Consider the following 12,948-nt stretch of genomic DNA (forward strand, 5'->3'; position numbering starts at 1 on the left):
TGACTATGAAGCATTTGAGTGTGGTTTGTGAGCATACTGCTTCAGCTTGCTTGCTGGCAGGGAACTTGAAATGCCATAGAGTTGTGGCAATAAACATGGCTTAGCAAATTAAAGACTCATGTAGTCAGAAAAAGAGAGAAATATACAGTAAAGAGAGATTCAAAGATAAAAAGACCTCTAAATGGTTTACTGCATGTTAAAAATATATGCAAGTTTGGGAGAGAAAAGAAAAAGGCTAAAGTCCTTAAAATAAAAAAGAAAGAAAGAGAGTAGTTGGCTGTTGTGGTGCACACCTTTAATCCCAGCACTGGGGAGGCAGAGACAGACAGATCTCTGTGAGTTCAAGGACAGCCTGGTCTACAAAGTGAGTTCCAGGACCAAGATACACAGAAACCTCATCTCAAAAAGCCAAAAATTAAAAATTAAAGAGAGGTTAAAATAAAGCCACATAGAGATGTAAAACTCACAGGGAATCTGGATACTGTATGTTATTGTGTTCTTTTTGAATTGTTTGAATGCTGAGGAAGGAGCAACAGCTGCTAAAAAGGTATTTGCTTATAAATGCTACTGAGTCAATCTAAGATAGGTATTCTGAAAATCCTTGACTTCAACATTGAGGTCAAAAGGTATGTTACTTTGGAAAGGAGATTTTGCTTTTGTTTCCATAGGAAATGAGAGATATTTTGTGTTATTTGTGGCTATTGTGAAAGGTGATGTTTCTCTGATTTCCTTTCAGCTTCTTTATCATTTGTGTATAAGAGGATTTTTGATTTTTTTAGTTGATCTTGTATCCTGTCACATCACTGAAGGTATTTATCAGCTGTAGGAGTTCTCTGGTAGAGTTTTTGGGGTCACTTATGTATACTATCATATTTTCTGCAAATAACAAAAAGTTTGACTTCTTCCTTTCCAATCTGAATCCTCTTGTACTCCTTTTGTTGTCTTATTGCTATTGTTAAAACTTCAAGAACTATGTTTAAGAGATATGGAGAGAGTCGACAGCCTTGTCTTGTTCCTGATTTTAGTGGAATCACTTTGAGTTTCTCCCAATTTAATTTGATGTTAGCTATTTTTATTATGTGGAAAACTTTAATGAGTATAGGTACTAGCTCTTCTTAGAAGTTCTGACAGAATTTTGCACTAAAACCATCTGGCCCTGGGCTTTCTTTGGTTGGGAGGGTTTTGATGACAGTTTCCATTTCCTTGCAGCTTATAGGTCTATTTACATTTCTCACCTGGTCTTGATTTAAATTTGGTATATGGTATCTATCTAAAAAATTGTTCATTTCTTTTACATTTTCCAGTTTTCATGAGGTATTTTCCAGATACCTCATGAAAGATCTAATTAACAGCACCCCCAATCAATAGGAAGTAGTCTAGAAAAAAATTCCCAAGTTCCCTAAATGGTTTTTTATAAATTTTTGTTTACATTTAAAGGGGGACATGATATAGAGATGAACATTTGTCTTGGTATGGATCTTGTTTTATTTTTACAAATTTGAGGTCAATTTCATTACACATGTATTTCTGCTCTTGATTAAGATATTGCTTTTGTGTAGTTCATCTAAAATGTAATGTATAATTAAGAAAGAGATGTCAATAGATAGTCATCTATAATAGTCAAGCTTGTAGTCACATTAGGTTTTCTAGATGTATAGACACATATTTCAGATGGATAGGTATTCTTTAAAACTTTCAAATACTAATAGAATATGGCATTTGAAGGGTTTTAAGCACATAAGACTTTTCATGACAATAAGACAATCTGCTCCTGGCAGCACCAGTCTACTTCAAGAGGATGATAGGCATTGAAGAAGCTCCTTGTGAAGTTTTTTTTAGCTATTTGGGAAAGAAACTGCTCTTATCTGGATGGCTTGATGGTATACTGTATGAACTGGACATGCAGGACCCACAAAAATGACTACTGAACTTGCCTAAGTGTGAGACAGTTCTTCAGGGTTTCTGCTTCTTGAAAGAGTTTGCCAGACATTCAGCAGGACACAGAAGAAAGTGATGGACAATCTACCAATAGAAGTGAAACAATCTTTCAAATTTCTTGCTTTATGGAAAAGTCTGCCAGATACTATGGGCCTATAGGCTGAAGATGGGTACCCCAATGTTATAGAAGAACTTTGGGTGACTGTCCAGGCAGTGAAATATCTTTGTCAATTCTAGAGTTTTGGAAGTTGCTTACAACACACTTCCTGTTGACTAAGAGAGATGTACATGTATCTAATCTACTTGGAAAGTAGAAAAAGACAAGCTCTCTTGAGTAAATTGGGAGCATGGGGACCTTGGGAGAGGGTTGAAGGAGAGAGGAGAGGCAGGGAGAAGAGCAGAGAAAAATGTAGAGCTCAATGAAAATCAATAAAGAAAGAAAAAAGAAAGCAGACTAATCTTTCATTATACATACCAATCCAAGTTCCCTCGCTCTCTTCTTCTCCCATTCCCTCCACATACTCCCTTCCCACCCCCATCCAATCCTCAGAGAAGGTAAGGCATATTGCTTTGGGGAAGTGCCAAGGGCCTCCCTACTATATCTAGGCTGAGCAACATATCCATCCAAAGAGAACAGGTTCCCAAAATCTAGTACAAGCAGTAGGGAAAAATCCTGGTGCCACTGCCAGTGACCCTGCAGTCTGCCCCAGCCATGCAACTATCAAACACATTCAGAGGGACTAGTTTGGTCCTATGCTTGTTCCTTCGAGTCTGACTGGTGTTGGTTGTAGTGAGGAGCTGCCGGCCGCATTCCTGCCACCCTGCTCTCCCATAGCTAGCTTAAAACCCGAAATAACAACACACAAATTGTATTCTTTTAAACACTGCCTGACCCATTAGTTTCAGCCTCTTACTCACATCTTGACTAACCCATATCTAATAATCTGTGTAACACCATGAATGGTGTCTTACCCAGAAAGATTCAGCATGTCTGACCTGGCGGCTGGCTTCATCGCATCTCTCCCTGAGGAGAGGCACAGCAGTCTGCCTAACTTAGGAGAGGCATGGCATCTGACTGAGCCATCTACCTCACTTCCTTTTTCCTGTTCTGTCTACTCCACCCACCTAAGGGCTGGCCAAGGCAGTTTCTTTATTAAAACAGAAGACCCTCCCACATCAGTTGGTGAGCTCTCATTAGCTCAGGCACACTGTTTAAGTGGGTGTACCCATCATGGTCTTAACCTCTTTGCTCATATTCACATTCCTCCCACTCTTCAACTGGACTTTGAGAGCTCAGTCCAGTGCTCTTATGCAGGTCTCTGCCTCTTTTCCCACCAGTTGCTGGATAAAGGTTCTATGGTGAACTTAAGATATTCATCAGACTGTCTACAGGGCAAGTTCAGGCTCTTTCTCCTCTATTGCTTAAGGTCTTGGCTGGTGTCATTCTTGTGGATTCCTGGTAATTTCTCTAGAGCCAGTCTTCTTGCCAGCCCCATAATGACTCTCTCAATCAAGATATCTCTTTCCTTGCTCTCATCTCTGTCCTTCCTCCATCATGACTATCCCAGTTCCTCAAGTTCTCCTAACCTCTCCCCTTCTCCACTCCTCTTCTCTTTTACCTTTCATTCTCTTCCCACTCTCATGCCCCCAATTTTGTCAAGCAATCTTGTGTATTTTGACTTTCCAGGTGGATCTATATATGCATTTCTTAGGGTTCACATTATTACTTAGCTTCTCTATGATTATGAACTAAAGGCTAAATATCCTTTGTTTAGAGCTAGTATTCATTTATGAGTAAGTACATACCATATTCATCTATTTGGGTCTGGGTTACCTCACTCAGGATAGTGTTTTCTAATTCCATCCATTTGCATGTAAAATTCAAGATGTTAATGTCTTTTACCACAGAGTATTACTCTAATGTGTAAATGTGCCACATTTTCTTTATCCATTCTTCAGTTGAATGGCATCTAGGTTGTTTACAGGTTTGGCTATTACAAATAATGCTGCTATGAATATAGTTGAACAAATGTCTTTGTAGTATGATTATCTCTTGGGTATATGCCCAAGAATGGTATTGCTGGATCCTGAGGTAGGTTGATTCCCAATTTTCTGAGAAACTGCTATACTGATTTCCAAGTTTCAAAAGTTTGACTTCTTCCTTTCCAATTTGAATACCTTTTATCTTCTTTTGTTTTCTTATTGCTGTAGCATTTATAATCAAATGTCTTTTAGCAGCTGTTGTTCCTTCCTTAGCAGTCAAACAATTCAAAGACAACACAATAATATTCAGTATTCAGATTTTCTGCTCATTTTTCTTCTTTACATGCCTAAGCCAGGACAGATGGCAGGTGTGAGTGCTAGTTTTTCTCCTTAACCCAGTTGACTAGGTTTGGGTACAGTTCCTAGAGCTGGAAGTCCAGTCCCAAATCTGACCTGAGCTGGTGGCTAAAAAACCTCAGGCAAATGGTATTTTTGTGAATTTGTACCCTAAAAAGTTGGGCTCCAAATGAAACATGATAATAAAAAGTCAGGTTCAGAAATTGTGGTTCAGCTTAAAGACCTAAAAAGAAAAACAGCCAGTCACTGGCTCTTACTTCAACCTTAGTCTGAAATGGCAATCCCGCTATCAGGAATCTCAGAATGAGATTGTGTTTCTGAGACCTGTCTCCCCTGTCTTATAGTCCTCTCTAGGGCTGAAATTAAAAGTGTGTACCATAGGAAATAAAGGTGCATGATATTATGGCTACTGGGATAAAAGGTGCATGCCATCATGGTTACTGGGATTAAAGTTGCATATCATTGTGGCTACTGGGATTAAAGATGTATTTTACCATAACCTGGTCTATAAGGCTGACCCATGGGACTGTTTTACTCTCAGTTCTTTAGGCAGTCTTTATTTTTTAAAATAAAATTGAAATGCCACTACAAAAAGCAATATGCAGAAAGTCAACATCAAACTAAATGGATTCAAGTGATTATACTAAAATCAGAAAAATGACAAGGCTATCCAATCTCTTAATATCTATTCAACATACTTCTTGAAATTCTGGCTAGAGCAATAAGAAAACAAAAGGAGATCAAGGGGATTCAAATTAGAAAGGAAGAAGTCAAGTTTTTGCTATTTGCAGATGATATGATAATATACAGAAGGGACCCCAAAGACTCTACCAGGGAACTCCTACAGCTGATAAATACCTTCAGTAATGTGGCAGGATACAGGATAAACTCAGGAAGATGAACATGGTATATACTCACTCATAAGTGGATACTAGCTGTAAAGAACAAACAAAAAATGAAAAACAAAACCAAACAAACATAAAACCTAGAGAAGCTAAGTAACAAGGTGAACCCTAAGAAAAACATATATAGATCTACCTGGGAAGGGGAAATAGACAGGAATTGTCTGACAAAATTGGGAACATGTTGGTGTGGGGAGAAAGGAGGATGGAAGGGAAAACAGAGGGGAAAAGGAAAGGGGTGAGGAGAACTTGAGGGAATGGGATAGTCAAGATAGATAAGGAGGGACATAGAAGGAGAGCAAGGAAAGAGGTGTTTTGGTTGAGGGAGCCATTATGTGTAGTGATGAGATGAGCAGATTTGCTTTTGGTCCTGCCCAGTTCCTGCATGGCTAGATTTACACCCAAAATAACAACACACAAATTGTATTCTTTTAAACACTGTCTGGCCCATTACCTCTAGCCTCTTCCTGGCTAACTCTCACATCTTGATTAACCCACATTTAGTAATCTTTGTAGCAACACGAGGTGGTGGCTTACCGGGAAGATTCTAGCCTGTATGACCTGGCGGCTGGCTCCATGGCATCTGTCTCAGAGAGGAGAGTCATGGTGACTGACTATGGCGAGTGCCTGAAGCATCTGCCTGACTCTGCTTTCTTTCTCCCACAATTCTGTTCTGTCTACTCCGCCTACCTATGTTCTGACCGATCAGGCCAAGCAGTTTTCTTTATTAATTAACCAACGAAACAACAGATATACAGATGACCCTCCCCCATCAATTATGGGGCTGGCAAGAAACCTGGCACTAGAAAAATTCCCAGGAATCCAGAAAGATGACCCCAGCTAAGACCCTAAGCAACAAAGGAGAGGGTGCCCAAACTGTCCTTGCCCAGTAGTCAGATTGATGAATACCTTAAATGTCACCATAGAACCTTCATCCAGCAACTGATGGAAACAGAGGCAGAGACCTGCATCAGAGCACTAGACTGAGCTCCCAAAGTCCAGTTGAAGAGTGGGAGGAATGAGAATATGAGCAAAGAGGTCAAGACCATGATGGGGACACCCACTAAACAGTTTACCTGAGTTCATGGGAGTTCACCAACTCCAGCCGGACAGGGAAGGAACCAGCATAGAACAAATTGGATCCTCTAAATATGAGTGACAGTTGTATGGCTGGGGCAGACTGCAGGGTCACTGGCAGTGGCACCAGGATTTACCCCTACTGCTTATACTGGGTTTTTTGAGAATCCATTCTCTTTGGATGGATCCCTTGCTCAGCCTAGATATAGTAGGGAGGGCCTGGACTTTCCCCAGAGCACTGTCCCTTACCCTCTCTGAGGAGTGGATGGAGGTGGAATTTTGGAAGAGGTGGAAGGAATGGGAGGAGTAGAGGGATTGGGAACTGTGATTGGTATGTAAAATGAAAAAAAAGAAAGTTTTTTAAAAAAGAAATTATAAAAAGTTAAAATAAAAAATAATTTTTGGACATATTTTCTATCCATCACAGGATGCTCTCTTTCCAATAACTAAAATATGGGTTTCTTCTATGTGTAAACTCCTGATCATACTCAAAATAACCAAATTTTCACATTATTATAACAGAAGGTGAATGAACAGAATGTATTCATGTATATTACATCAAGGTCCTAGTCACATATTAGGATTTGGTGTGCTTTGATCTTAGGTACCCTGAAACCTTATGTTATGAATATTTAGTCTCCAGCTAGTCACTTAATATGCAAAGGATGGGACAAAAAATGTCATAAGCAGATTACAAAGGTAGGCCTTTGAAAATCCTATGCCATCTCTTTGCTCCAATCTATGTTTTTTTTTGAAATGACAGATTTTTTTTATTGATTTCATTAAGGCTCCTCTAATGCATGTTAAATGTTTGAAAAACCTTATCAACCTTTTCCTGAATGATCAGTTAAAAAGTTACTGTCACATAAGAGTTTAATATAATGGCATCTAACTGCAGGGACCAAAGTCTATGCTAATCATTCACTGGCACCAAAGAAACAACTTGAAACCTAGTAAATTTTTAACAGCAATCTCTTATTACAAATGTGTTCTGTGGACTTACCATTGTATAATAGCCTAGAAGTGTTGACTTATGTTATTGTATATGATAGGACTCAAAATAGCAACAGAAGATACAATAGTGCAAGGACTTGACCAGGGATATGTGTGTGTGTGTGTGTGTGTGTGTGTGTGTGAGAGAGAGAGAGAGAGAGAGAGAGAGAGAGAGAGAGAGAGAGAGAGAGAGAGAGATTTTTTATATTCTTAGACAAGATCACAAGTATAGAGCCCTGGCACTAGAAAGTTGTTATGTAAACCAGACTGACCTTGAACTCATAGAGATTTATCTGTCTCTACTTTCCAAGTGCTGTGATTGAGGGTATTGCACCACTATGTCTAGAATGACTGTGCCTGTCTTAGATTGTTAGTTTCTCCAGTCATACCATCATGGGAACATGAATTCCATTCTGAATGTCCTGTCTTAACTTGAAAGAAGCCAAAGAAACTTAATTGTTATTAGTTACCATCTTCTGGTATAATAAATTAAGGGAATGTGTGAAGCTCTACTCCATGAAGTTTTGAGTGTACTTTCCACAGCAAGTTTATAATCAGTTTGAAAATTATAGGTAAACAAATTATGCCCAATAGAACACATGCTCCTATAACTGCAATACTACTAAGAAGTGATGTAAATGTTGACAGTGATGGAACAACAGCCCTTTAAATTGTTAAAAATATCTTCAACTGCTTTTGCTACAATAAAATCTAATTTAGCCATTTTCATGTCCATAATCTTTTGATGTAATTTAACCAAATCTAAGGATTCAAAATGCCAAATTCCTTTAAAATGTGATTTAATTCTTTCCCAAACAATAACACTTTATTACACACAGAAGATGTAACACAAATCCATGACTAGCATGACATTTCAATTGTATTCTGTTTTTAGGCTCTGTAGCTCATCTCATAAAGATTGTACTGCATTATACAAGGCATTCAAGTTATATATTTATAAGTATCTTCTTCTGTCTCCTATGTCATAGAAACATTCTTAGATATTGATTAACAAACTCCACAGTCTTAATGGACAGAGACAAAGTCACTGAAGAAACCACAGTAATAGTAAGCATAACAGCAAGAGCTGAACATCTCATTCCTTTATGATATCCTCCTTCTTTCCCTTATCTACCTGTTTCCTGTTCCATCTTCCCTTTGCCCCCACTTCCAATTTTCTAAGGAGAACTTCTCTGTTTCTCTTCCCAGAGGATCCATGTATGTCTCTCTTAGGTTCTCTCTGGGATCAAGGACTATAAGCTGGTTATCCTTTGCTTTACATCTATATCCACTTATGAGTGAGTAATATCTTGTCTAACTAGGTCTGGATTACCACACTCAACATTTTTTCTAGTTCCATTTGCATGCAAATTTTAAGATGTCATTGCTTTTTTTTAACCACTGAGTTGTACTCCATTGTGTAAATGTACCACATTTTACTTATTCATTCTTCAGTTGAGGAGCACCGAGGTTGTTTTCAGGTTCTGACTGTTACAAATAATATTGGTATAAACACAGGTGAGCAAATGTCCTTATGGTATGAGCGTGCATCCTTTGGGTATATGCTGAAGATGGTACTGCTGGGTCTTGGGGGAAGGACAGAGGAGAGAAAGGAAAGAGATACCTTGATTGAGGGAATCATTAAAGGGCTAGCAAGAAGCACAGCACTAGAGAAATTCCCAGGAATCCACAAGGATGACCCCAGCTAAGACTCTAAACAACAGTAGAGAGGATGCCTAAATTGGCCTTCCCCTGTAGTCAGACTGATGCCTACCTTAATTGTCATAATAGAACCTTCATCCAGCAACTTATGGATACAGAGATCCACAGCAAAGCATGGGGCTGAGTCTCTGGAGATTAGTCCAAGACAGGGAGGAGCAGTAATCTGAACAAAGTGGTCAAGACCATGGTGGTGATACCCACAGAAACAGCTAGCCTATGCGAGTGAGAGTTCACTGACTCTAGACTGATAGCAAGGGAATCTGTGTAGGACCAAACTAGGCCCACAGAATGTGGGGAACATGTGAGGCATAGGCAGTCAGTGACATCACCGACAGTGGAACCCGAATTTATTCCTAGTGCTTGAATTGGCATCTTGGAGCACACTCTCTTTGGAGTGTTACCTTGCTCACCCTAGATATAAAGGGGGAGGGCCTTAGTCCTGCCTTGAAGTGATGTGTCAGATTTAGTTTACTCTCCAAAGGAAGCCTCTCCTTCTCTCAGGATGGGGGAGAGTAGAGTGGTAGAAGGGTGGGGTGGGAGGAGGGGAGGGAGTGGGCAAGGGGAAAACTATGAAAAATGAGAAAAGATTGCATTAAAAAATAAAACAGCTGAAATCCCTCTATAACTAGTCTGATAACACGTATCTGCCTATTTAAAGCTTTCTTAATTTATTCAATCACTTGTAACCCTTTGTCATCAAACCATGGATCATTTACATGCACTGGAAATGTTACAAAAGATTGCTTTAACAGATGGGCATTATCATCCCTTTGAGAAATACACTTAGTCAAAGTACAATTAGGACATGATACATTAAACACAGAATTATCCATAGAAATATTCACCTTTCCCACTAATAGAACTTAAGACATTTAAAAATAACCTTGAGCAGTTCTTTTTAGGGGAAAACAGATTTTTGAAGAACTGGATTATTGTCGCTGTTCTTGTTGTTTTGATCCTATTGCATTTTTTCTTTATCTTCATTTTCAAAGTATTTTTATGAGTACATTATTTATTATTATTATTATTAGTAAAAATTTCTGCCTCCTCCCCACCTCCCATTTTCCTCCCCTTCCCTTCACTCCCCTCCCCCTCCCTTTCCTGTCCAAGGAGCAGTCAGGGTTCCCTGCCCTGCGGGAAATTCAACTTCCTCTCGCCTCCATCCAGGTCCAGAAAGGTGCGCATCTAAACGGACTAGGCTCCCCCAAAGCCAGTACAAGCAGTAGGATCAAAACCCAGTGCCATTGTCCTTGGCTTCTCAGTCAGCCCTCATTGTCCACCACGTTCAGAGAGTCCGGTTTGGTCCCATGCTTTTTCAGTCCCAGTCAAGCTGGCCTTGATGAGCTCCCATTAGACCAGCCCCACCGTCTCAGTGGGTGGACGCACTACTCATGGTCCTGACTTCCTTACTCATGTTCTCCCTCCTCCAGCTCCTCATTTGGGTCTTGGGAGCTCAGTCCTGCGTTCCATTGTGGGTCTCTGTCTTTATCTCCATCCATCGCCAGATGAAGCTTCTATGGTGATATGCAAGATATTCATCAGTGTGGCTATAGGAAAGGGCCATTTCAGGCTCCCTCTCCTCAGCTGCCCAAGGAACTAGCTGGGGACATCTCCATGGATACCTGGGAACCCCTCTAGAGTGAAGTCTCTTGCTAACCCTAAAATGGCTCCCTTAATTAAGATATCTTCTTCTCTGCACTCCTATCCACCCTTCCTCCATCCCTAACATCCCATTCTCCCAGGGTCTCCCCATGCTCCCCTCCTCACTCTTCTCTCCACATCGCCCCATCACCCCTTACTGCCACCCCACCCCCACCCTCAAGATCCCAATTTTTGCCTGGCAATCTAGTCTACTTCCAATATCCAGGAGGATAACTATATGATTTTCTTTGGGTTCACCTTCTTATTTAGCTTCTCTAGGATCACGAATTATAGGCTCGGTGTCCTTTATTTATGGCTAGAAACCAATTATGAGTGAGTACATCCCATGTTCATCTTTTTGGGCCTGGGTTACCTCACTCAGGATGGTGTTTTCTATTTCCATCCATTTGCATGCAAAATTCAAGATGCCATTGTTTTTTACCGCCGAGTAGTACTCTAATATGTATATATTCCACACTTTCTTCATCCATTCTTCCACTGAAGGGCATCTAGGTTGTTTCCAGGTTCTGGCTATTACAAATAATGCTGCTATAAACATAGTTGAACAAATGTTTTTGTAATAAGATTGGGCATCTCTTGGGTAAATTCCCAGCAGTGAGATTGCTGGGTCCTGGGGTAGGTTGATCCCGAATTTCCTGAGAAACCTCCACACTGCCTTCCAAAGTGGTTGCACAAGTTTGCATTCCCACCAGCAATGGATGAGTGTACCCCTTACTCCACAACCTCTCAAGCAAAGGCTATCATTGGTGTTTTTGATTTTAGCCAATCTGACAGGTGTAAGACGTTGTTTTGATTTGCGTTTCCCTGATTGCTAAGGAGGTTGAGCATGCCCTTAAGTGTCTTTTGGCCAGTCAGGACCGTGAGGGGTGCGTTCACCCATTGAGACGGTGGGACAGAACTAACGGGAGACCACCAAGTCCAGTTGGAATGGGACTGATGGAACAGGTGACCAAACCGGACTCCCTGAATGTGGCTGACGGTGGAGGAGGACTGAGAAACCAAGGACAACGGCGATGGGCTTGGAGTCTACAGCATGGATGGGCTCACTGTGAGCCTTGTCAGTTTGGTTGCTCACCTTCCTGGACTTAGGGGGAGTTGGGAGGCCCTTGGACTTAACATAGTGAAGGGAACCCTGATGCCTCTTTGGCCTGGAGAGGGAGGGAGTGGGGGTATGGGCGGAAGGGAGGGGAGGGAAGGGGGAGGAGGAGGGGAGGAGATGGAAATCTTTAATAAAAAATGAGAAAAAAATTGCCAAGAAAAAAAACCCATATTTACTAAGTATTTAAATAAATGATGATTGTGTCTACTTCCAATATCCAGGAGGATTACTATATCTTTTTTGGGGGGTTCACCTTCTTATTAGCTTCTCAAGGATCCCAAATTATAGGCTCAATGTCCTTTAATTATGGCTAGAAACCGATTATGAGTGAGTACATCCCATGTTCATCTTTTTGGGTCTGGGTTACCTCACTCAGAATAGTGTTTTTTATTTCCATCCATTGCATGCAAAATTCAAGATGTCATTGTTTTTTACCGCTGAGTAGTATTCTAGCATGTATATATTCCACAGTTTCTTGGCTTGGGATACAGGAAGGGTGGATATGGGAGCAGGGAAGCATATATCTTAATTTAGGGAGCCATCTGAGGGTTGTCAAGAGACTTGACCCTAGAGGGGTTCCCAGGTTTCCAGGGAGATGCCCCCAGTTAGTTCCTTGGGCAGCTGAGGAGAGAGAGCCTGAAAAGGCCAGTTCCAATAGCCATACTGATGAATTTCTTGCATATCACCATAGAACCTCCACCTGGCGATAGATGAAGAAAATGACAGAGCCCCACATTGGAGCACTGGACTGAGCTCCCAAGGTCCTGATGAGGAGCAGAAGGAGGGAGAACATGAGAAAGAAAGTCAGGACCGTGAGGGGTGCGTTCACCCATGGAGACGGTGGGACAGAACTAACGGGAGATCACCAACTCCAGTTGGAATGGGACTGATGGAACATGCGACCAAACTGGACTCTCTGAATGTGGCCAACAGTGGGGGCTGACTGAGAGGCAAAGGATAATGGCGCTGGGCTCTGATTTTTCTGCATGGACGGTCTCTGTGGGAGCCTTCTCAGCTTGGTTGATCACCTTCCTGGACCTGGGGGGAGTTGGGAGGACCTTGGTCTTAACATAGAGTAGGGAACCCTGATGGCTCCTTGGCCTGGAGAGGGAGGGAGGGGGGGTATGGGTGGAGGGGAGGGGAGGGAAGGGGGAAGAGGAGGGGAGGAGTTGGAAATTTTTAAATATAAAAAAATAAACCATGAAAAAAAAAGAA

At 41.1% G+C, this 12,948-nt stretch overlaps 1 protein-coding gene across 3 annotated transcripts in view; it reads right to left on the minus strand.

Annotated features, from left to right (window-relative positions):
• The window catches only part of LOC119812779 (solute carrier family 22 member 19-like), a 43,257-nt gene extending 37,485 nt beyond the window's left edge, over positions 1 to 5,772 (minus strand). The window contains exon 1 of one of the 3 annotated variants that reach the window (XM_038327753.1): positions 5,718 to 5,772. In XM_038327753.1, the coding sequence (XP_038183681.1) occupies positions 5,718 to 5,758 (41 nt within the window). In that variant the 5' untranslated portion in view covers positions 5,759 to 5,772. Of the gene's footprint in view, positions 1 to 5,196; positions 5,214 to 5,717 lie in introns of those variants that run through there. The other 2 variants (XM_038327737.1, XM_038327728.1) reach the window with 2 other exon arrangements.
• Between the last annotated feature and the right edge of the window lie 7,176 nt (positions 5,773 to 12,948).

The sequence above is a fragment of the Arvicola amphibius genome, chromosome 1 (genome assembly GCF_903992535.2).
Source record: "Arvicola amphibius chromosome 1, mArvAmp1.2, whole genome shotgun sequence".
Taxonomy (NCBI): Eukaryota; Metazoa; Chordata; class Mammalia; order Rodentia; family Cricetidae; genus Arvicola; species Arvicola amphibius.